This window comes from Melanostigma gelatinosum (assembly GCF_949748355.1).
Source record: "Melanostigma gelatinosum genome assembly, chromosome: 6".
Taxonomy (NCBI): domain Eukaryota; kingdom Metazoa; phylum Chordata; class Actinopteri; order Perciformes; family Zoarcidae; genus Melanostigma; species Melanostigma gelatinosum.
Window position 1 is genome coordinate 20,289,368 of NC_136639.1, and position 23,755 is coordinate 20,313,122.

Genomic DNA, 23,755 nt, shown 5'->3' on the forward strand with positions numbered 1-23,755 from the left:
TACAGAAACACTTTATTGTTTGGACCAGTGCGTTCCGTTCTGAATGACCCTGATTAAGGCCATAAGCCGAAACGCTTCGTGCTGAACAATACAATTGTTCTAAATACTAAAGTGTCCCTGGGGTTCTGATCTCATCACATTTTTCCCATCCTCCGTGCACCCTGGGAGTCGGTGAACTCGTGCTAGAAACCCCGACTCTGCTTCTAGAGAAACGCAGATAATCAGGTATTTGTGGTAACGTCTCACCCCCGTGGCAGCTTTGTATGTGAGACGGATTATTGGCATCCATCAATGACATTCATGAGCCCAATCATAGATCACAGATGCCAGTTGCTTGCAGCCTTCTATTGTGCCGGTTTTTCTATCCTCATTTCCTCCAATACATTCTCCTTTTCTTTCTTCACAGCTGCAGTCAGCTGCAGAAATCATCACAGATGATTTCTTTTTTTTGCTCAGTTTCTAAGTAAAGGCAAAAAAAATAAATTAAAAATGAGCTCAATGGCAATTTGAACTCCTTCTGTTTTCGGGGCATTTGCATTCCCAGTGGGAGGCAGTAATATTTTTCAAGAATTGGTTGTTAAGCCAGCTTTGACGACATCAAGCTGTGATGTTTCAGTCAACAGTTTTTCCCATTTCTGCTCACCTTTCCTTGACTGCATGGAGGCTTTGAGGCGTCCTGAATATGGATTTTAAGCCCACTCGATCATGTTTTCAGTTACTGTACGGTCAATGCACTATGCTGGCTGGCATTGGTTATCATGATTATTATTAGGAGTTGTGACTTGTAAATGAGCCTTTCTTAGGGTCAGAATTTGTCTCGGATACCAAAATGAAACTGGTGGTCTTCTCCCCATCCCAATCATAAATATTTGCCATCCATATGTCAATCCAAAACACTATTCATGAATCATTTCTTTCTCTTCTTAAAAGCTTAGTATAAGCTTTTTCCAGCGATGAAGCAGCTTTAGCTCCAGTTTGTGCACGTTATTGTTCATCTGCTCTAATTTTTAATTTCCAGATAAACTTGATTATTGCTTTGTCTCTTGTCTTCGTGGTTGATGTCTATTACGAGTCGATGAAACTTTGACTCCGCTACGATTGTGCGACAGTGCCGGTTGGGACGGCGTTACCAGCTCGCCCGCTGTGTGAGCGGACCGGCTACGTAGACGACGCGGCTCAGTGACTGCACAATATCTTTACATGGCAAATAGTTTGCTGCTGTATTAATGTTCTGGTTTTAGAATTTAGCAACTTTTTAATGAGTAGCTGCCAAGTTGAAGCTTTTCTTTGGCTTGTTTGGATTCAGTGAGGTGATTCAACTTCTAATCACTTTTAAATTCAGTTTGAACCTGCTGTTTGAGACTGAATAATGATGTGAGGCAGACTATGTTTTTTTAATTATTTTCAGACATTGTGTGTGTTTAACAGATCCATCCGAGTATTTCATCAAGCAATCTATTATCGTCGACACTTTACTGTGGAATTGAAATGCAGTTTCTCTCATTAGTGTTTGAATTACCAACAAGGCCGTGTGCAGCATTACTAAAACATTATTCTGTATTTTATTATCTTTCAAACATTTTGGAAATTTGTACATCTCTAAATCAAACTGTGTCTATTCAACTTAAAGCTATTTATTATCTTGAATGGACATTTTACTGTTTCCTTGTCATCGTCATATTTGGACACAGGAAGAGTGTTGTAAAGTGATTGTAAATGGAGGGCAGTTAAGCGAGTTTGTCAGTTTAAATCGAGATTATCAATGACTTGAAGGAGGCTTTCGTGTCTCTATGAATAAATTGGCAAATGTCTGCCATGCTGTTCATCTTAGAGAGAAGATAAGTTTGTCTCTGCCTTGTTGAGCATGTTACAATTGTTGTATAAAGGAGTTACACAGATTCCATATGGATTATGCAAATAGTCCAAATGTGTTTTTAATGACTTCATTTCATACCATATTCCATGGAAGCGTAGCCATAGATCTTATAATTTACTCTCTAAAAGGGAAGTAAGGGCTTTTGTTGCAAGTGTAAAATATAGATGACATACGCACAGATGGCATCACATGCAGCCTCGGAGCCGTCATCCAGTTTAAAGCTGAGATCAGTAACTGACTTTATGCTACTTTGCAGCTGTGGCAGTTTGTGCGTTAAAGACGTGGAAGTCGTTTTTTTAACTTGCTACTTATTGAAGTCGTTCACTTCAAAATAAGGAGACGATGGCGGCGAGTGAAGTGTGATACTAGTGAGTTTATGATACAAGTTAAATACACCTGAAGGTATGTGGACTAAAATGGCATTACGACACTTGTAAAGACCTTTCATAGTTTGAATAGTGGTGACACACACACACACACACACACACTGACCCTCGCTTATCCAGCCATAACATGGACATTTCGACCTCCGTCTCTCTGACACAGCTAGATTGCACTGTTTGAATCTGAGGGTGGAGGGGACGGCTGCTGCGTTCAGCTATTAAAAGCCTTTGCTATAGCGAGAGCTCGCCGTGGTCTTTCTGAGGCTGCCATGAACGGAAAGTGTAATTATGTTTTTTTTTTAATGTTTGGTTGAATTGCATTATGTGCAGCTGTGGCAATCTTCTTCTGTTCATGCTTATGTATTTCTATATTTCTGTTGCTCTCGGTCTGTTTTTTCTTCACTTAGTTCACGAACAAACTCAGTAAGTCTTTTCTCTCTCTAGCTTTGACTAGGGGTGTCACGGATCACAAACCTCACGGTTCGGTTCGGATCACGGTTCAGGAGTCACGGTTCGGATCATTTTTCGGATCAAGAAAGAAAAGGGGAGGAGACAAATATAACTTTGCTTTCCATTTGTTAATTAAAGAACTTCAAGAACACTTTAAGCAAAGAACTTTGGGCTATAGTCTTACATGAAAACTAAAATATTGAAGATGTCCAATTTGAAACAAAATGAAATAAATAAATAAAAATAATACATTCAAGAATTCTGTTAAGTTTAAGTGCAACATGAGGTATGTTGATATCCTCGTCCTTTCATCAATACTGAAAGAAAGAAACAGCCAGTGAGCTTCCACTGTTTACACGGAACTGCTCAGCAACAACGTGGGTCTGTGTTTACTTCCTGTCAGGTTATGCCATTCAAATACACAACAATGTTACATTACTGTGACATTATTTTCAAAAAGATGAGAGTATCTCCATTGTCTGGGGAGAGGGTCGACCTTTCTGTGGTGACTGGAATATTATTGGGCGTGTCTAGCTTCCACTCCGATACTTCTGTCAGCACCTGAACCAGGTGTGTCTGTGTGACGCTCACAGAGGGGGCGTGTCTACAGCACCGGACTAAGAATCACTCCGCCGTGGTGAAAGCAGTCTCTACACAGTCTTTTCCTTCTCATAGAGGTCTAGAACAGCTTCACACTGAAGTGGGTGCGTGAGTGGATTTCGTAGCGTGGCTCAAGCATTTTAACCAGATTTAGAAATCCTTTGTTTTCTACACCGGAGTGTCCCCGTCGCTGACATGCCCGATGTTTTGCCGTTGTCGTGTGTCTTTCTCTTTAAATAACGGCAAAATACCGTAACGGTTTCGTCCACCACCCTCATCCGTCATTATACGTTACAGGGAAGACAAAATGTTCCCAAACTTGCGACTTAAATGACGCCGCGGCTTCTGACGTTCCTCCGCTCGCCATGACGTCACCGTTAAATGCTTCTAAGCTGCTCCGGTCACGTGAACACACTACTGCTTTATATCTGTTCACTGACACTCTGCATTGATATTCGGGGACTTGTTACTTGAAAAGGAACAGCAGCAGTAGAACTTTACACACTATGATGATTACACTGTAAAAATAAAATAATAAAAAAATACTCTTGATCCGCGGTTCACGAGTGATCCGAACCGTGAGGGCTGATCCGAACGGATCACGGATCGATCCGTGATCCGTGACACCACTAGCTTTGACTAACGTTACAATCCAGATGTGCTGATAAAGGCTTCATTTCAATATGCTTTTCAAAATGAACTGTTTGTATCTGTTATTTTCTCAGGTGCGGATTGAGACTGCTACAACCCTGAAGCTCAATATCCTTCTTGTACTTGTATTATTAGTTCTTAGGTACGCCAAAGCACATGAAGAATGTTTTAGTGAGTGTGCTGATGAAGCAGTTTGATTTCATCCTTAACTCACGATCACCCGTTGACGACTTTGAGTTCCGCACAGAGCAATTCCTCCCAGTGAGTACATCTATCACTAACGTGGAAATTACTATGTATGCTTTTAATTCAGTGACAAGAAGGTAAACATATCACAGTATTTAATGGATACATTTCTGCCTTTTTCCAACCCTTAAATTCTCCTTTCTTCGTTTAGTACCTGGAGTCTATCTTCGGGCTGCTCTTCCAGTTGTTGCAGCAAGTGACGGAGTGCGACACTAAGATGCAGGTGCTCCATGTCATCTCCTGTGTCATCGAGAGAGTCAACATCCAGGTGAGATTCAAGATATATAACTATTTGAAACCATCAGTTGCAGTATGTGAAGTCAAGTTGAGTCAAACTCGCAGCGTCTATTACGGAGCCCGTGTTTTGGTCTCAGGCAGCAACTTCCGGGACTGAAAAGGGAAGCCAACCCAGAAGTGCCTTAAACTTGCATTTGTTCTGCTGGCCAGCAGGGGGCGACTCCTCTAGTTGCTATAGAAGTCTATGAGAAAATGACTCTACTTCTCACTTGATTTATTACCTCAGTAAGCATTATAAACATGAGTTAATGATCTCATTTAAAAGTGTCAAGTCTTCTTCCATACAGCGTGATGTTCATTTGGTATATTATGGTCCCATTTACAGTAAAATAGGGTGTGCTTTAGGGCGGGGCTGCCTAGTGATTGACAGGTCGCTGCTGCATCGTTGCCCGGTCTGGGAGTTGTCCGTGTTTTCATCTCACAACCCTTTGTTTTCATTTCATGAAAGTTGAAACATTTTCATCGCCCCGAAATGTCTTTTTTTTTTTTTTTTTTTAGGGTTCAGTCGTGCTTAGCTCCACCCTCTCGTGTCACTTCTGGTTGCAAAAAGCCGACATGGCGACATGACTCGAGGCTTCTAAAGAGCAGTCCACAAACCAATGGGAGGCGTCACGGTGACTACCTGCCCTTCCTGTATACAGTCTATGGTTGGACATCTGGGGAGATATATTCTGCAGCTGCTTGGTGAAGAACAGCACAAATTGTGGTCATCGATTTGCACTCTGCAGGGGACACGTGAAGCTGTAAAGAAAACAAACCACAAGACAGATACAAGCCATCAGTTATCCTGCCCAAGCCCCAGACCCCCAAAGATGAAATAATCCTCTGTCCTCAACAGTGAGCTAAACATTGATGATTTGTCACATCCTGAGACACCACAAGGCCGGAGGCAGCCCTTGTTCGGACGTGCGATCTCTCATTTACCGCCGTGACACAGTCTCCCGTCTGCCACAGCAGTGCTTTTGTGGCCATATGGATTTTTATTATTTTCTGAGCATCCAATAAGTCGTTCTAATCCACTTAACTGCCAACCCTTAAACACTGACCTTCCTCTTGACCCCCCCAGGCTCTTTTCAGATCCGTCTAAGCACCTCCTTTTAAACGTTCCCATGACTTGAATCTTTCACAGAAATGGCTTTTATCCTGTCAACTGCCAGTCAGGTTAAGTCGGCCTCACTCGTTTGGCCCTGGCTAAACTTCTAGAGACAGTGGAAGTCCCATTAATATTCGAAATCTTCTCACAAGGGACTTCAAACCCACAGAGTGGCGGCAGCTGTGAAAAGTAGACTGTGAAACGAGGAGTGCGGCGTGTGTTGAAATGAACATGATGATAGATATGAGATTTAGCTGCTTTCTCTGTTTTCAGTGTCACAAAAGTCTTCGTAGGCTGGTTTGTGCATCTGTTTTTCTCCCTTTTTATCTTTCTCCTCAAGGCTGTATGTGATATTTAATTTATACTATTCCCTCTGCCCCGAGCCAACTCCTCTTATAAAGGTGTAATGAAGCAAAGAAATCCCAGTGGGGGGCCTGCCGCCCGGCCACGCAGACGCTTCAGGCTATATGAAGGGATTCGGCACCAAAACAAAGGGCAGAAAACTTTTTGAAGTGTGTTTTTCAGTCACTTGTTTTAAACACTTGAAGCATCTGGGTGTAGAGACACCATGTGGATGTCATCACCTGTGTGAATCTTCAAAATGTGACTGCGCACTGTGTAATTCAGGTGCAGTTGTACATCAGAGTACAGCACCGAGGAAGACGTTTAGAAAGTAACTCAGGAAAGAGAGAAGAAGAATACATACAGCCCAGTTTTGTGATGGAGGTTGCTGTCGTATGGAGCATGGGCTCAGATAAGATGCGTTGGTAAAAGATCAACTGTGGACATGGGCGTCACCTTTTTCTTGAAGCTGGTATATTTTTCAAATGCATACTGAAGAATGATGATGTTACTTTACACACTTTTTAGCTCCGATTGTTGTTGCTGTAGCTGTTCTACAAACACACACATCGCGTGTAAGCCAGATCGGTTTCCATGAGCGCTTTCACGGACTGTGGTTGAGGCATCAAGAGATCACTGAAAATATATTCTGTATTTTCAGCAGCCTGTCCAGTATTTTCTTTTCACATCTGTTCCACTGAGGCATGTTTTGAAGCCTTTGTATGTTTGCGGCTCCCAAATATGACTTTCATCACCTGCATCATCCACAGTAGACTTGTAGTTAAATATTTGAACTGTGTTGGAAGATGCTGGCTTTAATCTCGCGGTGTGTGTTTTTGCTTCTTATTTTTCATTCCCCCTCTGCTTCAGATCCGGCCGTACGTAGGCTGTCTGGTGCAGTACCTGCCGCTGCTCTGGAAGCAATCCGAAGAGCACGACATGCTTCGGTGTGCCATCCTCACTACGCTCATCCACCTGGTCCAGGTATGGTGCACCCTCAACTTTCCACAGTTGGTGCATAACGTCAACGAAACGTGAAATGAAAAACTAATTAGAGAAATGTGTCATCTGTGAAAGGCTTTCCTAGACTAGACAGCACTGTTGAGCAGTTCAGATCTAGATGTTCGTCTTTTCATAGGGTTGATGTCTGCTTGAATCAGCTGCCTTAACTAACTCACCACTCGCATGTTTTTGATCCACATCAGACATTCGTCTGGCTCACCTTTTTGTTTTGCAGCGATCCAGCTCTCATTTCTCCCGGAATCACAAGAAAATATTCCATAAACAAAACAATAGAAATAAGCCAAACGGCAGCAAAATGCTATTGCAGGGAATACACCTGAGGTTCAACTTAAAGCATGGCTCTGTGGGTTACAAATCTCCTTCAATTTCAAGTGCGTTATGTTTATTGTTCATAGAGAGTGGACTTACCAGATGACAGGTGGTACTGTTCTGTGGATCCTGCACTAAGTGTGGTTTTACTTGTCTGGCCACATTTTGCTTAGGCTGACTTCCAAAATGTCTGCTAGGGAGACCTGGGTCAGGCACGTTTGTGACAACAATTTAAATGTATTTATTTTCACCTGCCAGAAATTGTGACTAGACTGGATAATGCCACCTGGGGAGACGCTCTGTCTGGCTTTCATGCTTTGTTATTCTCACACTCAGTTGCTCACAGTGTATATATTTGTGAGCCTCAGATAAAGATGTATTTCTTTGCTATTTAGCAATGTAAAGATTCTGTTGTGTCCGTGGGGCAACTTGTATAATACTTTATTTGCAAATATGTTGCTACAATATCATTCGGTTCTATCGGTGAAGTTAAGAGAAAGTAGCCGGAGACAGAAGCTCCATTCCCCCAGAGCATCGGAGCAGCCTGTCTCAGCCGGCAGAATGATTTGGACCTCAGTGTGACTGCCGCTACATTACTTCACAGTGGGAGATGAAACGCTCCGTGATGAGAGGCGCACTCCCTTTGAAAGACTAACACGAGTACACATCTGGCAAACCGTGGGAGGCACTGAAGGTCCACAGCCGAAGGCTTGGATTAGCAAATCATGGAACCACATACCGATGTCGATTTTTTTTATATAATGCTGACGTTGAAAACAAAACAAAAAAGTCTGGTTGAAGTTCTAAAGTTCCAAGAGAGGAATAGATGGGTTGTTTTTAACTGTGTTCCCAGCGGCGCTGTCTCTGGCCGCGGTTCTACGTCAGTAAAGAGCAACGTGACACAGTAGAGATCGGGATGACCGTCACCCATCGCCATCTGACATTATAGCCGCATGCTTACGTCCAGTACATGCGAAACAAATGGGCCTGTGCGTTTACACTTTATTCGAAATTCTTCCCAAAGGAACATTACGTCATCTCTTACTCACCCCAGTGCAATCTGAAATGTCATTAAAGTGTGTATGACCCATAGAAATAGAATGAGGGCAGAACAGACATTTCCCTCCGAACCAACAGAGCAGGAAGGTCAGAGACTCGTATGTGTAGCGTTGCCACCCAAAGAGCTGTGAGCTCACACGGTTTCTATGCTCCATGCACAGTGACGAGCCACAGTTTTTTTTGATGACCACAGCAAACGGTTAAATGTCCGTCCTCCTCTTGTTCTATTTCTATGGTATGACCATCATGGACATTGAGCTAGATCGTGCAGTTGCACCTGAGCCTTTCATCAAACTATTGAATGGTGGTTTAAAAGAGCCATAAAATGTACCGTACATTAAAAATACCCTCAACAGATTTTGCACCTTGAGGCGTGAATATAGCAGCGAAACATAGGAACAAAAAGCCACTACTTCTGATACCTCATAAAGTGGGAACAGTTGCTCACGCCCTGCAGCGTACTTGCTGTAAGACATGCATCTTATATATTGCAAGAACAAGGTATGCTCTCCCGCAGGCAGTGCAGCATGGGGACATAGACATTCAAATGCTCTGGCTCTCTCTGTCAAGATGAGCCAGAGCATTTGAATGTCTGGGAACACCCATTACGCCAAAGCACATAAAGTGCAGTTCTTGAAGCCCTCCACTCTGCTTCTTTTATCCGGGTTTTCCTAATTTGGCATCGACTCTTTTTTTTCTTTTTTTTTGTGTCTGATTGTTCTCACAGGGCCTGGGGGCAGAATGTAAGAACCTGTACCCGTTCCTTCTTCCTGTCATCCAGCTGAGCACCGATGTTTCCCAGCCGCCGCATGTGTATTTGCTGGAGGATGGACTGGAGCTCTGGTAAGGACTTGCACGTTGCATATGCTCTACACATTTATAAATTATCGACTTTTTTACCAGGAACTTGGTGATGTCATTTCCTCCCTCGCATGTCACACCACACTCGTGCACACGTAACATCCATACTATGTTTCTCTCTCTCTCTCTCTCTCTCTCTCTCTCTCTGTCTGTGTGTCAACCTCTCCAGGTGCACGATGAAGTGGTTGATAATTCATGTACCTCACGATGCCTTTATGTTATTGTTTTGGTCAACATTAAGATATCTCAAGAAGCTGCTGCTTACGCTCACTTTTGCAAATGCGTTACAACCGCAAAAGGTTTGGTTCAGCAGAGGAGAATTTGCCGGGTTGCCCATCATCCCTGCTGAATGTGTTTTTTCTCCATATGTGGCGTGCTGCAGTGTTCAGCATGCTGTGTGCACTTGTAGTACAAAGCCACAGTCTTATGTCCTTTTGTTCTGCCTGATTAACAATCATGCCCTATTCCTTTGCCGTGTTCACAAAGTCAATGTCCTTTTCTTTTATCAGCTGATTTTACTCTCTCTGTCTCTCTGTCTCCCTCTCAGTATCTGATATCGGATCTTGTGTTTTTTCCCCTATTAGTCTGTGAAGCATGCGTTCAAGTCATGCATGGCTCTGCTTTTTGAGTAGTTGTAGGTGAAATCCATCAACCTTTATTTGGGGTTTTTGATCATTGAGTGTTTCCTATATGTATTACGTATAACATCTCAGTAAGGTTGTTCAGTTCAGAGACACACGTACACTTAGTAGCAGTGAGCACGTCAGTAGATCCTATTGAATAAATTACTTTGACAATCCGCTGCTGGAGAGAACTGATTTGTTATTTTGTTCATAAAATGGTTTCTTTTTTTTAAAACCCAACCCATTATAAGTTACAAGAGCCCATATGACTGTATAAAATGGGACTTTTTCTTTTTTTTGTTTGAGAACTGAATGTGTGAAACTGTCGACTTTGTGTCAGTATGCTCTCTGATTAATTAACCAATCATCCCATTTGTTTCCTTTTATCCGATTTTGCATTACACTGAGCCAAAGCTCTACCATTGCCTTCCTCTGCCTCCTTCTTTTCCCTTTTACACCCACTTCACCACATATTATGTCTCTCCGCCTCTGTGATGCCCATGTTCTTTTCTTCTCTCTGCCTCTGTAATTTGTCCTGCTGTACCTCTCTGCCCATTTTATTTTGCCACCTCTAATCTATATCTTCTGTTATGCTTTCTCCCAACTTTCCCCATCTTCTGTTTTATTCTCTCCCTTGCCCTCTCTCTGTCTCTCACTTCTAATTTTTGATTTCATTTTTTTACTTTACCTTCCACCTGCTCTTCTCTCTTCCCTCCCTCTCGTCATGCAGGTTGGTGACTTTGGAGAACAGCCCCGCCATCACCCCGGAGCTGCTCAGAATTTACCAGAACATGTCAGCCTTGCTGGGTGAGCTCACATGAGAGTTCTTGCTGTGTGTGCTTGTGTTTCTACTTGAGTGTGTGATGTGCATGTAAATGAGTTTAGATTCTTTTTTTCACACACTTTATGGAGTTTAGCATTAACATATAAATTGAATCAGTGGTCGGAACGAAGAAAGGTATCACAATAACACGATAGAATTGTGCTTCTATGATGCATTTTGTATTTGCACTTTGATGAGCATACGGTCAAATTCTGGCTTCCTGTAACGGGATCTGCGTTTGTTTCTGTGTGGTTCAGAAGAGAGACACAGAAAACATTTCACCACAAAACATCGAGAGGGGGAAGAAGCTGGGCAATATGTTATGTGATCAAATACTTTTCAATCACGGAGAGGCCGAGAGAACGAGGACAGAAAAGTTAATGCAATCCACGGACATGGGCTTAACTCTCATCATGTTATCACTTCTGGGTAGTGTAGCATTCAAAGATCACAGTTGTGGCATTGCGGTACCCTCAAGGCAGCAGTGCCACAAGTCTGGGTCGGAAGGCAGCTGTGAGTGCTGGCATATTGAATGGAACTGGCTGGATGATTTATCGCAGGCCGGGAGTGTTGGGACACCTCACTTACTGTAGTGTGTGTGTGTGTGTGTGTGTGTGTGTGTGTCCCCTTCTGTGTGATGAGGAACAGTATTGATTTGGGGCTCCTGCACATAACGAAGAGAGTCAGCCTAATATGAACACAGTGCAGCCCGGCTTACTGGAGCATTTCATGTTGTGTGACTCGGGAATCCATGAGACACAGAAGAGCAAAGGGACTCAGAAAGACCGTTCCAGATGGACGAATCGAGGAGAGGGGATTTGTGAAATGTAACAAGCAGGTGGTGGATGAAAAGTCATGATGCAGGAAGTGAGGGCATGAAAATGAATGACAAAGTGACTTTCTGTAGTAAAGGTTACACACGGTGGAGGGCTCTGAGGAGCTTCAGACATGGATGGCTGGAAAGATGAGAGAGGCCCTTTTACTTTCATCTGGTGCTGAACAGGAAAGGTAAACAAAGGCTATGAAAAGTAAAGGAGACAGTTTTTAATATTATTTATTTATTGTTTACAAAGCAGCACGACTAATAAGGTTTACTTTGAGACCATTCACAGGCAATTACACACAGACGAGCCTTTAGTGCCCTTCTTTGCTCCTCTTCCAATGAAGAAATACTGCCCAGTTCAGATTTAACCGATTCTATCGCAGCATCTACGCTAATCTCCTCCGGAGCAGCCATTGTTTTTGAACAAACAGTCGCTTCTCTGTGTCGTCGCCGTCATCTCGCACACACCCAAGCCCCGTCTGTAGCCGCCAGCAGCTCCTCATGCAGCATGACGCCGACTGGTCCGTGCTCTGAATTACCGAACACAAACGCATTACTGTATCGTAGTAGGTAGAGCTTGTCGTGTCTGAAATGACCAAAGCTGGTCCACTTTAGGTGGGCCTGGGTCGAAGTTGTTGCTAACTTCGGGGCTAACCCGCTTCGATTTATTCAGCAGGTGGCAAGGAAGGCACAGCCACATGGCTTGGGTCTGGAGGAGTTGTAGCATTTATTCACCTTTAACTAGCCTAAACTATACCCAGACTGCACTGCTTCGTTCACAGCCGGGCAACCGCTCGTTCAGGAAAGTGAAGCCAATGCAGAAGTGCTTTAAACATTGCATTCTTCCTAATGCCAGCAGGGCGCGACTCGTCTGGTTGCATAAAGAAGGCAGATTGTATAGAAGTCTATGAGAACACGACCCTACTTGAATTGTTACCTTTATTACACATTATAAGCATGAGTACCTCATTAGAAACACAGCCTGGTGTGTTAGGACCTTGTGCCCATGTCCAGCGTGGTCTAGAGTACCTCATGGAAATTGCTCACTTTGTGACCCGATTTTTTTTATCATCACCCGTGTTTACTACGGAGACGGGCAATTCTCTCCTTTTTTCAACATTTGGTTCAGTGGAAATGCTTTTCTCCAGCTGTGACGGACGCATTAAAGCAAAGGAAAAAGCTTTCACGTCTCTCCAGGTACAAGCTAACAGCATTTCATTGGTAAAGTAAAAAAAAACACAAAATGACAATCAATCAAGCAGAATCTTCTCGTTTAAAATGTTCTCCCGTGTCTACAAATGATTTAGATCCTTAAGAGACATTACGATCCTTAATGTATTTTAATCTGTCTGAACTGACATGTTTGTCATCTTTCTATTTCCCCCTCTTTAGTAACCCCTGTAACAAGTGGACTTGAATGAACCCACATCCTGGTTCTCATCCCCAAATAAACTCTGAAGGAGTGTGGTGACATGCTGTTCTTCCACTTTATTAATAGCTCCTTTATCATCTTCTTATCCCTTGTTTTTTAACATCATCTTTTCCCTGAACAGTGGATGTTTTCACCTATGTAACTATGCAGCTGCACTTCGGCCTCTCTTGACCCGTCGTTCGCTCTCCCTGTGTCTCCGTCTCTTCTGTTAAATGTGAAAACGTAACATTAGCGTGTTTAAAGCACGTTAATCGCATTTAATGTAAATACGGTTGTCAATGGAAGTATTAAATGGATAAATTCAAAGCTTCTGTGATGAAAGGTACGGTCACTGGTCAGAAAAGTTTCAAAATCCGTGTCATTTTAACACTGAACACGAAAAAGAGTGGAGGATTGTTTTACATTCAACAATCGTGCATTCATTTACATATATTGATGAAATATCTCACAGAGGAAATTCGGCTTTTTCGTAAAACTGGCCGGTCATCGTCTTTGGCTGCTTTTCAGCGGGACATTCGGCGGTTCATTTATTCGGTCCGTGGAGGGCCATTGAGAGAGTCTGGCTCGGCTCGGTGTCGCAGCTTGCCAGGTGTGTGGCCTGGCCCGCCCGATAAAGAGCCCCGCTGCATCACTGCTAAAATGGAGCAGCAAATTCCCTAATTAGAATGTCAAGAGCCTTGCCGTGGCTAAATAGTTTGACTAGTACCGCGTCCTGTATCTCTGCCACCACGCGCTGAACCAGGACACATTCCAGCTGTGCCTGCTGCACCGACTACTGACAACTAAGGTCGTGTTTTTTTTCCTACAGTTTAAGGTAGAAATTAGAATAAATGAGACAACTTCAGCCTGACCTTGCTGAAGTGCCTTTAAAGTAATACAGCAAAACATTGCTTCATGATCATCCCATCAGTTAGCAATTACTGGTGTCGGGCCATCCCCACGAAGATCAATGCCACTGTATTGAGCGCTTTCAGCCTCGTTTTCTGCCTGTGAAACAATGAGTCTTGCAGTTAACTGGCCAGCCGACGTGCTCCATGGATCAACCTGGACACCCCCGTCAGAGCGCCGCTTTTTCATTACAGGCCTCTCAACTGGAAGTAATGACTGCTTACAGCTCTCGCAGACGGCGAATATGTTTGGCGACACTTACTGCCGGGACGGAAGAAATTTGAATAACAATTGTTACGGTTGATTATGTAGCAGTTTATTTAGTGTAATTCTGTGCATTCATTAAAGTTTGATATTATGCTCTGTTCATCTTCTTTGGAGTCCGAATCTCCTTGAGCTGCTGTTTCAGTGCTGTGAGGATTCTGCTTCCTCATCACTGATGCCATCTCATACATGGGTAATCCATCCATATAAAGTCGACTTTTGCAACTTCATTGAATCCCTCGCCGAGCTTTTATCGCTCCTCTCATGCATGATTACTCGTCTGTGACTTTGCAAAGACTCAGTCACTCGTGCACCAATGGGAGCTGGCGTGTCATTGGCCATGTTTTTAATGTTTTTGGGAGTGAGTCCTTTGTGTACAGTAAAGCAGTGGTGTCTGGTGAGCTGCTGGAGTAATTGTTTTACTCCTGGGAGTCTGTAAGGAGTTATGCTCGAATGTGGTAGCAATGCAGAAACTTATTATCAGCAGCACTCTATTACAAAACATGTTTGACTTCCCTCCAGAGGTCCTCGTTAAGTTTTCTCCATTTTCAGCTCTTAAATGAAAAAGAAATGAGCAATAAATAAAAAGGAGAATAGTCCGTTTCCCTTTTAGATTCATGCATATAAAACTCCAACATCGGGCTTTACTCGGCTCAAACCCTTTACATCTGGCCGGCCTGAATGTTCCCGACGAACACATCCGAGTGTCCTTGTAGTGCATCGGTAAAGATTTTGTCACAACTTCTTTGGTGTCCGTTAACTTTCCTCACGAAGTAAAGGATTGGGTTGGGAGATGACCAACATTTTAAGCAGTGTCCCCACCAACGATTAGAGGCACTTCAGAGGCCGTTGTCACAGTCAGATATGAGGCTCATTTTCCTGTTAATGTTGATAACCGGCGCGGATTGTGCAACACATGGGCTATGAAGGCTGTACTGACTAGAGCTTAATCAGTGCTTTAGCAGCTGTTTCTGTGACTATTTGATTATAGCGCGTGTGTGTGTGGGAGGAGGCTGTTGTGTCCTCACTTGTCTTTGTGAAAATTGAATTGCTTTTATAAAATTGATTTGGCAAAATACCCTCTTCTGTTCGAGAATAATATTCACAAGGGTTTACTAACATTGTGTCTGTGGCCATTCACTTGCATGGGAGAACAAAATATTTAAATACTTTTTTAATATAATTCAATCCTATCCAAATCACACTAAAGCCTCAGAAATGACCACACTTCATTCAGCACCTCTTTTGGACACCAATCACTGTTTGTATTTAAGCAGCGATGCTGCAACGTTGTTTGTAGAAGGAACACAATACAAGTAGACGCGCATGTAAATCATGACAATACAGGTGAAGAATCAAGTAGTATAATACACATAGCTTGAAGCTCACTCACAAGAGCCTCCCATGTTTGTCGTTCTGGGCCTGTTCAGTCCTGCTGGTGTCATCTCGGCTCAAAGCAGCGATCTAAGATGTTGATCACCTGTCGCTGTGAGAGCTGTTCCGGCATATGCCGCCAGCTGAAGGCCACCGGTGGCCGCCTCCTCCTTTTTTTGTCGATTCTCTATTGTTTCAGTTAAAGTCTGGAACAAGACAGATGACTGCTGCTTTTAGCTCCCATGCCTTTTGTAATATGAAGACATGCATCAACACGTATTGTGTTTTAAATTAAACCCAAAAGCTTGTTTTAAAGCCGCACTAAACATTTTTTATTTGTTTTTTTCAAAGATTTTGATTCCTGAAATAACAACAACACATGATGTGAATTCACAAAAAGGATTGCGCAGGTTTTTGCGGCTGCTAAACTTGCACAAATACCATAAAAAGAAGGCGTGTAAAATGTGTAAATCTCAACATACCTGCAAAGAGTGAAAAGCAGCCAGAACCGCTCCACCAAGCAAACAGCGTCTCACTGCTCCGCCGCTATTTGCATGTAATTATATTTGGTGCAAAACTGTCCCTTTTCTTTGCACATGGATCATTGCAAAACCTTCAGAAGATTGGTGGTAGCTGAGCTCATTTATAAGAGGTGTCACCGCTGCCTGTTTTTAGAAGCTTGTGAGGCATTGACTGACATTTTTTTATTTTGCCTAAAATCATATATGTTTGAACTGATTTTCATCGGATTGGAGTTACCTTTACACTGAGAAGTCATTTCCTGCTTAAAGAAATGGACTGAAATGAAGGCTAGCTTATTAGATGCTTCTGGTAATATTAAGTGAAAGGAGAAAAAAACCCATATAAACGTGATTCTGTACAGGTGCTGATGATGCAACCGCTCAATGTTGTACCCCCTTCCGTATTAGACGCTTTCCTCGTCTGATGACACGCCGTGTCCTTGTTCACACACTGTTGAGTAATCTGTCGCCTTTGCTTTCTTCTCCAGTAAAATGAGCAGCTTGTTGTAGTGGAGCTCCCATCTTTTCCCTCACGATGCTCCACATGTCGGTACCCGTGCTACAGTATAAGGACAGTGGGAACATCGGAGCATTTGATGTCACTTTGACTTTTGTAGACCATCTCTCTTTGCTGTTTCTTCTCATTCTTGTTTTTGGACTGGTCTTTGTATCTGACCGATCATCGTCTGCTCTCGATCTGCTCTGATCTGAGTTGAGCGCAATGTTGCTCCTCACTGTGTTTGCAGTGTTTAGTGTTGATGAAGGCTGACTGACTCTGCTCCTGAAATACATTGTGTACCTGCACAGATGGCGGCAGACATTATTTCCATTACCTTACTGCGGCTGGCAGATGGCTCGAGAACTCCTACTGCATACGTCGACATTAATATCGCCTGTATGAACCGGCGTTGGTTTGACTGGACCTCCTCTGGTACCACTCAGCCAGTGACTCCTCCTCCCAAACACGCAGAGGAAGACAAAGTTACGTGAGCTTTAGGTACTTTACGAAAAACTTGGATTTCAGAAAGTTTGTTCTAAACTTTGCCTTTAGAGAGAGCGTTATGTTGAAATTCATGTTTTCATCATGAACCGCAAGAAGAGATCCTCTTAGGAAGATCCAAGTGTGCATTGGTCAATGAGCCATATGATTACTGCCTGAAGTCATGTTTGTGTTGCTTTATATATTTCTTTATATACCTGTAGTTTTGTTTACCGTTATTGCAGCTGCCTCACTAAACTCAAAATAATAGGACGGGGGGAAAAAAGCTGAGGAGCGAATGAGAGAGAAAGGAGGAGGGAGGGATCAAGCGAGATTGAAACGGAGACGCTCTACAGGCGCATAGCATCACGGCACTCCTTCAGCCGCACCAATTCTGAGCCTCATTTGTTGGAGGGCCTTTTCGTTTTCCTTTTGTTTCCCAAGCTTGTGATCCCTTTAAATGAGGCGATGTCGTCAAAAGAAGGGTGATTTTTCTTCTTTATTCATTTTTTTATTTTATTTTTTTTGTGAAGTGATTTCGTTTGAAGAATATTTCGAGGCTTGTACAAGTAAAATAATCCAATACATCACCAGAAGAAAAGCAATACTTCCAAAAAACACACCATGTATTCTTTTTCTTCTCATCCCTTTAATCATCTGGGGAGTCCTGAGAGTCCTGGGTCCTGACCCGAGTGTCTTTGCAAACGAAAACAAAAACTGCACCCCCGTAAAGACCTAATTAAAAAGTAGAAAAACACCAGAATGTTCAGAATTTTAACAGCTCTAACATTACTTTACTCGACAGCAAAACACTGTTTTATTTATGTCTGTACATCCACAATAGCTGGCCCCTCTGTGCATGCTGGGAGCTAACTGCTATCCTGGGTGTGAGAATTAGCAAACCCGTCCACTTGTTTGAAGTAAACAACTATTCTCGGTGTTGGAGTCGGCTACGCTGTCGGCCCGCATTACTCTCCAGCGGTTCATGCAGACGTTAGTCTCGGTGTATGTTTGGACGGCGTGTGGGGGACAGCGCTCGCTTATCGGTTAAAGGTCAATTCTCTGCACTCCAGCCTCTTGTGTATATTTCTCTGCCAACGGGCCAAAGTGTTATGATTTTGGTAGTTACCTTAATGCATTACCATATTTGTACAAAATGCCTCATGTTCAACTATTTCAGAGTGAATTGTTTTTGATGTTACACATGCCGAGCTTCTTCTGGCCTCATTTGTTCCTCTTGTACATCACCCATTGTTGTCTCTACTGTTACATTTATCCCACGGTTGTGATTTTATTTTAATCCTGTTTGAATGTAGCCTGATGAGTTATAACCTCTTCCCTGCTGGTGTGGAGTATAAATAAACACATTTTGTGTCTGTGTGTGTGTGTTTCAAATCCACATAACGCACCACAATGTGCAAAAGTAATTCCAAATCCACAGGTCTCATCCAGCACTGATATGCGAGGCTGAGCATGAACTAACACAGCAGAGGTCAGACAAACACCAGAGACAAAGTAGGAAACACTTAATGCTGGGATACTGATGTTGCAGAGGCAGCAGCATGCTTAATAATTCAGCTGGTGGTTCTTTTTAAGAGTCTCATAACCTCTCATTAATGCTGGCAGATTAGCAGCGTGTAAAGCCGTTGCTGCTATGTCCATTGTTTACATCATGGGTAACTTGAATAGCGTGGTTGAAAAGAAGAAACTAATCCAGTCGGATTAGTTTCTGCTTTTTTTTTTTATCATCATCATGATGAGTCAGTTTTGTTTCTTTTGTTTGTTGTTGAGCACAACTACAGTACAGTCTCTGGACAATCCTTAACCACATGCTGAACATTTTAAGTAGTAAACCGTGTGCTTTAAATACCAGTTAACAAAGTCAGTTTGACCATCCATCCAGTATGAAAAGCAGTCTAACTGTGTTTAGAACAGTCTTGTCTGACTCTTGTTTTCTTCGGTCCCTGCCTGCATCCATCAATTAAACCCATTTTTTTTCCAATTTGGTTCATTAAAGTGTAACATCTGATGTTCTGTTTCAGAGTTGAGCTCCGAGAACCTGCGCACCTGCTTTCAGATAGTTATTGCTTACTTATATTTGTCTGCCACAGACTTCCTGCAGGTGAGACACACACACACACACACACACACACACACACACACACACACACTCTCATATAATCCACATACATTGTAAAGGACTTCATACATGCTCAATTAATTTCTTTCTCTACAGAACTATGCAGAGTGTTTGTGTCGAGCTTTCTGCAATATGCTGAAAGACATCACGAATGAGGGACAGGTTCAAGTGTTAAAGGTACTGTCAATCCGTCCCCCTCACACACAGAACTACGTGTCTCACCTCTGTTTACTCTGTGTCTCTCTCTCTCTCCTGAGTTTTTCATCCTCCCTCCTTAAGTTCCACCAGTGTTTGTTTGTTTGTCGGTGTGGCCCTGTTCATAGCAGGTGCACTAGAAGTGGCATTGAAGGCGTTTATAAACCGACTGTTGTTTTTCTCATGACTACTTTCACACAATCGTGACGACGGCAGCGCAGACCAGGTCCATGCCTTCTGTCCTTTCTTTTCTTCTGTCCTTTCGTATTTTTTTGCCCCGTTTTTCTTTAGAGGTTTTCTATTTTCCGATGCGAGCGTCCAAGTACAGAGGATGTCGTATGCTGCACACATTTTAAAACCCTCTGAGGCAAATTTGTGATATTGGGCTGTACAAAATAATTGAATTGAATATCGCCCTACCATATACTCATCTCAACCGTTTGTTAAAAGGAAACAAAAAAGGAAACATTTTTGTACCGCATCGCTGCCGGTACAAAAAGCTTTTCTGAGAGTTAAATGACAATCATCTGAATACTGACATCAGCTTTACTCTGGCTAGATCTCAGCCTGTCTTTTGATAATGTTGACCATGAATGCTTCTGCATAGGTTCGTTATTGAAGTCGCGATATCTGGTGTGGACCTCAGCTGGTTCATATCATAAAGGCAGCGGCCGTGTTAACGCCATCGCAATCATACAGTAAATCTGAAAGAACCACCATCTCAGTGGAGTTCCTCAGGTTGTAGTTCTAGGGCCGTTCTCGAGCCATTCTCAATTTTGTATGACGTTGGCATGTTTTCACTGAAAGATAATTGGCTGTGACTGTTTCCATTACTGGCAGATGTATGTTGTTTCAACCAGAAGCTCTGAACAGTCAGCTGCGCTGTGGGTGTGCTTTGCATGTGCGATGTCAGTAGACTTTTTGAATCGTCGTTTCTTTTGGTGTGCTCTCTGACTTTCAGTCGGTGCATATGTCTGTGTGTGCATGACAGTGTGCACATGTGCCGTTTGCGCCGCTTCAGCAGTGTATGTATGCAGAAAGATCACCGTAGAGCTTTATCTCAGTGGAGCTCGGTGGCATTACGGCACATCTGGCTCCTGCTAATCCTTTGTTCTGGGTAAAAGAGAGCCAGCAGACTATAAACCTGTCAACCTACACAAACACGTGCACACGGCAGCTCGCCCCACATGGGCTCCCTGAGAACAGAGGGATCAAAGTAATCAGCGTGCGTTTCTATGAAAAGTTCATTATGCAGCACAGATACAGCCCCTCACTGTCTCTGTGCTGCGAGTTTGCTCGCTGACCTTTTGAGTGAAATATTCTCATTTGATGGTTTAATTTGCGAAAATGCCATTTGTGATGTTTCAGTGTTACATCATCATGCTGGTGTGGTCTGGATTTATGTTGTAGGCTAATGAGGATGGAACGATCTTTTACTGTTTGAACCCCGTCCCTGCCCTTTAAGACTACTTTACGTGGCTAAATGTAGATTTGACGGAGGTGTTTTTCTGACCATCAAAGCGAGCACATAGATTACTGAACCGCTCTAATATTATACACTTCAAGAAGGTAAGATGTATTGCTGTTGTATTACAGTGGATTCATTATTTTACAGCTGAGTGCACGTCCTCATACTGTAGGTAGGAATGCCCACAGTGCCTCTGTCAAGTTATATTTGACTCTTGCACGCTTTGTTTTTTGTTGCTGAATTCTTTTGATTTCAGCTTCAATGGCTCGCAGAGAGCTCATTTAAATGTCTTGCCACATACTGTAGGTCAGACCCTCAATTAAAAGGAAGATTCATGACACTCGTTTAATATTTCTCAAAGACACAGCTCCCGCTAACTCCCTCTTGTCTCCCCCCCCCCCCACGTCCTCCCACTCTTTGTCTCTACATCATCCTGTGCCCGACCCGACCCTTCTCTCGTTTGGCACACACCCTCTCCACCCCGAGTTCTCCCAGTCTGTTCCGCTCGTCTCTCCTTGTGGCTCTTCCTAACTGCCCTCTCTCGACTCTCCTCCCTCTCTCCGTGTCTCGGCAGGTGGTGGAGATAGCTTTGAAGGTTAGCCCCATACTGGGAGCCCACATGTTCCAGCCCCTGCTGCCAGCTGTCTTCAGAGGCATTGTGGCCGGCGAGGTGAGTTTAACCCGGACATTTTTCACAGATCTGGACCTGTAATGGTGTTGTGTTGCCTGTGGTGAAATTTCACTTAATTTCCTTCTTCTTTCACTGAATGCTAAAATACTTGAGAGAAGGTCCTGCATGTACTTTCAGTTTGTCCTTTCCTGTCATGTAAAAAATGAATAATTCTCATGGAGAATATATAGTGGTGTTTATTGATCATACAGCTCAGTTAAGGGTCACAGGCCTTTCAAGGATCCTGCTGTGTCAGTGGATCTTCTACGGCCATAACATGCTTAATGATATTGGCTTTATGTAAAAGCATGAGTGATGACGATTCACATTGCTGTGTGTGTGTGCGCGCGCTTTGCACAGAGGTATCCCGTGGTGATGTCCACCTACCTCGGAATCATGGGCCGCATCCTGCTCCAGAACTCCAGTTTCTTCTCGTCTCTTCTCACTCAAATGGCCTCCGAGTGCAGCCAGAAGGTGAGCGTCGATGTCCGCCCTTCATATCTGTCCACTCGGCACAGTCCCCTTTTTTGAAATGTGGGCGGGAGACATAACCGCAAAGTGCCTGTTGAAAGGGAATCATTCTGAACGAGACGAGGAGTAATGAGCCAAGCAATTGCAAATGGTAACATATTGAAGTTTAGAGTTGTACCCCCTTTTCTGTGAAAGTGACGTTTTTTTTTTTTTGTCACTGACTTTGTCATGTTTTTACATCGTTGCCTTAATCTAAATAAATGAAAGACCCAGATCATGCCTCCCCTTTCTTTAAAATAGAGGACAAGTCAGCGAGGTTAATGAGGTGGAACAGACAGGGAAGGTCAGTTTTGCTGGCTTTTATAAGACAAAGGCTTTAAAATGTTAGATTCTATCAGTGTTTCATGAGTTGTCAAACACTGTTTAAGTCACTCTTGCTCTTTAAATATTGAATTTCTGCTCCTCTGTTTGTCTCCTCGTTCTTCCCTCTATATTAACCCCCCGCATCTCTCCTCCCTCCCGTCCACCTCGTCTCCTCCACCCTTCTCTCTGCCCATCAGATGGAGCAGTTGTTGGGCAGCGTGATAGAGATGTGGGTCGACCGCATGGACAACATCACTCAGCCGGAGAGGAGGAAGCTGTCGTCGCTGGCTCTGCTTTCCCTCCTCCCGTCGGACAACAGGTGAGAAGCACTCGTCGTTCGTCTGTCTGCAGACGGGGCTTTGAGCTGGTGAGAAGTGGATGGAATCCGCCGCGTCAGCACAGCTGGCACCAGGGCACATAAGGGGGAAGTGGAGAGACAAAATATTTGCTCAGCTTTTGTTTGTCTTTGTAGAGCATAGCTGGTGGACTCATCCTTATCGGGGAGGTCTGTGGCGTTAAGTGGAGACTTGAAACAGAGAATATCAGCTGCTGTTCAAAAGTTTGACGAAGACAACAGATTTGTACCCTACAGCCATAATATGCTGCACAAAATCAACAGACTTTACACCATATGGGTGCCAGTATTACGTGACGGCAGCACACGCATATATGCACAATGCAGGCATACATAGGCAGTGGGGCGTCTCCAGACACGCTTTACATGGTGCTTACAGGAGGTGTCTTCTAGACACACCACAACATGCTCTGTGAGTTTATAATCTGTCTAATTTACTATCTCTCTGTGGGCTTTCATGATCCCCTTTCCTCGTGTCCTCTCATCTCTCTGTATGTATGGTGCTGCATGTTTTTATCAAGCTTTTGTGACGCTCAGTTGTCTGCAATTGAGATATGGTTATCACAGACGGGCATGAAATCCTTTGTTGCGCCCCCATCCTCTGTCTCACACAGCAATTGGTCATGACATCGTTCGGCTGGTTAAGTGCTGCATGACCAATTGACTTTCTCACATACAATCAGAGCTGAAACCGAATGAGGTCCATTATTTGGCCTTTTTCTGACTCCGCCCGCTGTGTTCTTGTGAACGCGATATCTCAGGAACGCCCAGAGGGAATTGCTTCAAATTTGGCACAGACGTTCACCCGGACTCAATGGGGAGCTGGTTGGATGTTGGAGGTAAAAAGGTCAAAATGATGAAGTGACGTTGATGTAAACTGCATCATGGCTGGTTGGCGGAGGCATACAACTGCGAGACGGTGACTTTAGATTGTGTATAAGCTGTAGCAAAGTATGAAGTGACGTTCATGGCTGGCCTTGTCTGGCACAGGTAGACCTTTCCTCACAACACTGTGTCGTTTGGCTCCACACATAGTCATTCTGGTGTTGGGGGGGAAAGCACTCTGGCTTGTTTGTATTTCTTTGTTATCTGGACGAAGGATCAGCAAGAGGTCAATGACATTTAGAAGAAAGAATGGGAGTAATTGCGTGAATAGGTAGGTGTTACAATTAAATG

At 43.5% G+C, this 23,755-nt stretch overlaps 1 protein-coding gene across 1 annotated transcript in view; it reads left to right on the forward strand.

The window, feature by feature from the left end:
- ipo11 (importin 11) overlaps window positions 1-23,755 on the forward strand; it is a gene marked incomplete at its 5' end in the record, with an annotated part of 102,818 nt that overhangs the window by 50,307 nt on the left and 28,756 nt on the right. Inside the window, 11 exons of the mRNA XM_079270798.1 lie at window positions 4,035-4,070; window positions 4,183-4,221; window positions 4,358-4,474; window positions 6,809-6,922; window positions 9,057-9,172; window positions 10,544-10,620; window positions 18,960-19,039; window positions 19,154-19,234; window positions 21,295-21,390; window positions 21,751-21,864; window positions 22,422-22,543. Of these exons, the coding sequence (XP_079126924.1) occupies window positions 4,035-4,070; window positions 4,183-4,221; window positions 4,358-4,474; window positions 6,809-6,922; window positions 9,057-9,172; window positions 10,544-10,620; window positions 18,960-19,039; window positions 19,154-19,234; window positions 21,295-21,390; window positions 21,751-21,864; window positions 22,422-22,543 (992 nt within the window). The remainder of the gene's footprint in view (window positions 1-4,034; window positions 4,071-4,182; window positions 4,222-4,357; window positions 4,475-6,808; window positions 6,923-9,056; window positions 9,173-10,543; window positions 10,621-18,959; window positions 19,040-19,153; window positions 19,235-21,294; window positions 21,391-21,750; window positions 21,865-22,421; window positions 22,544-23,755) is intronic.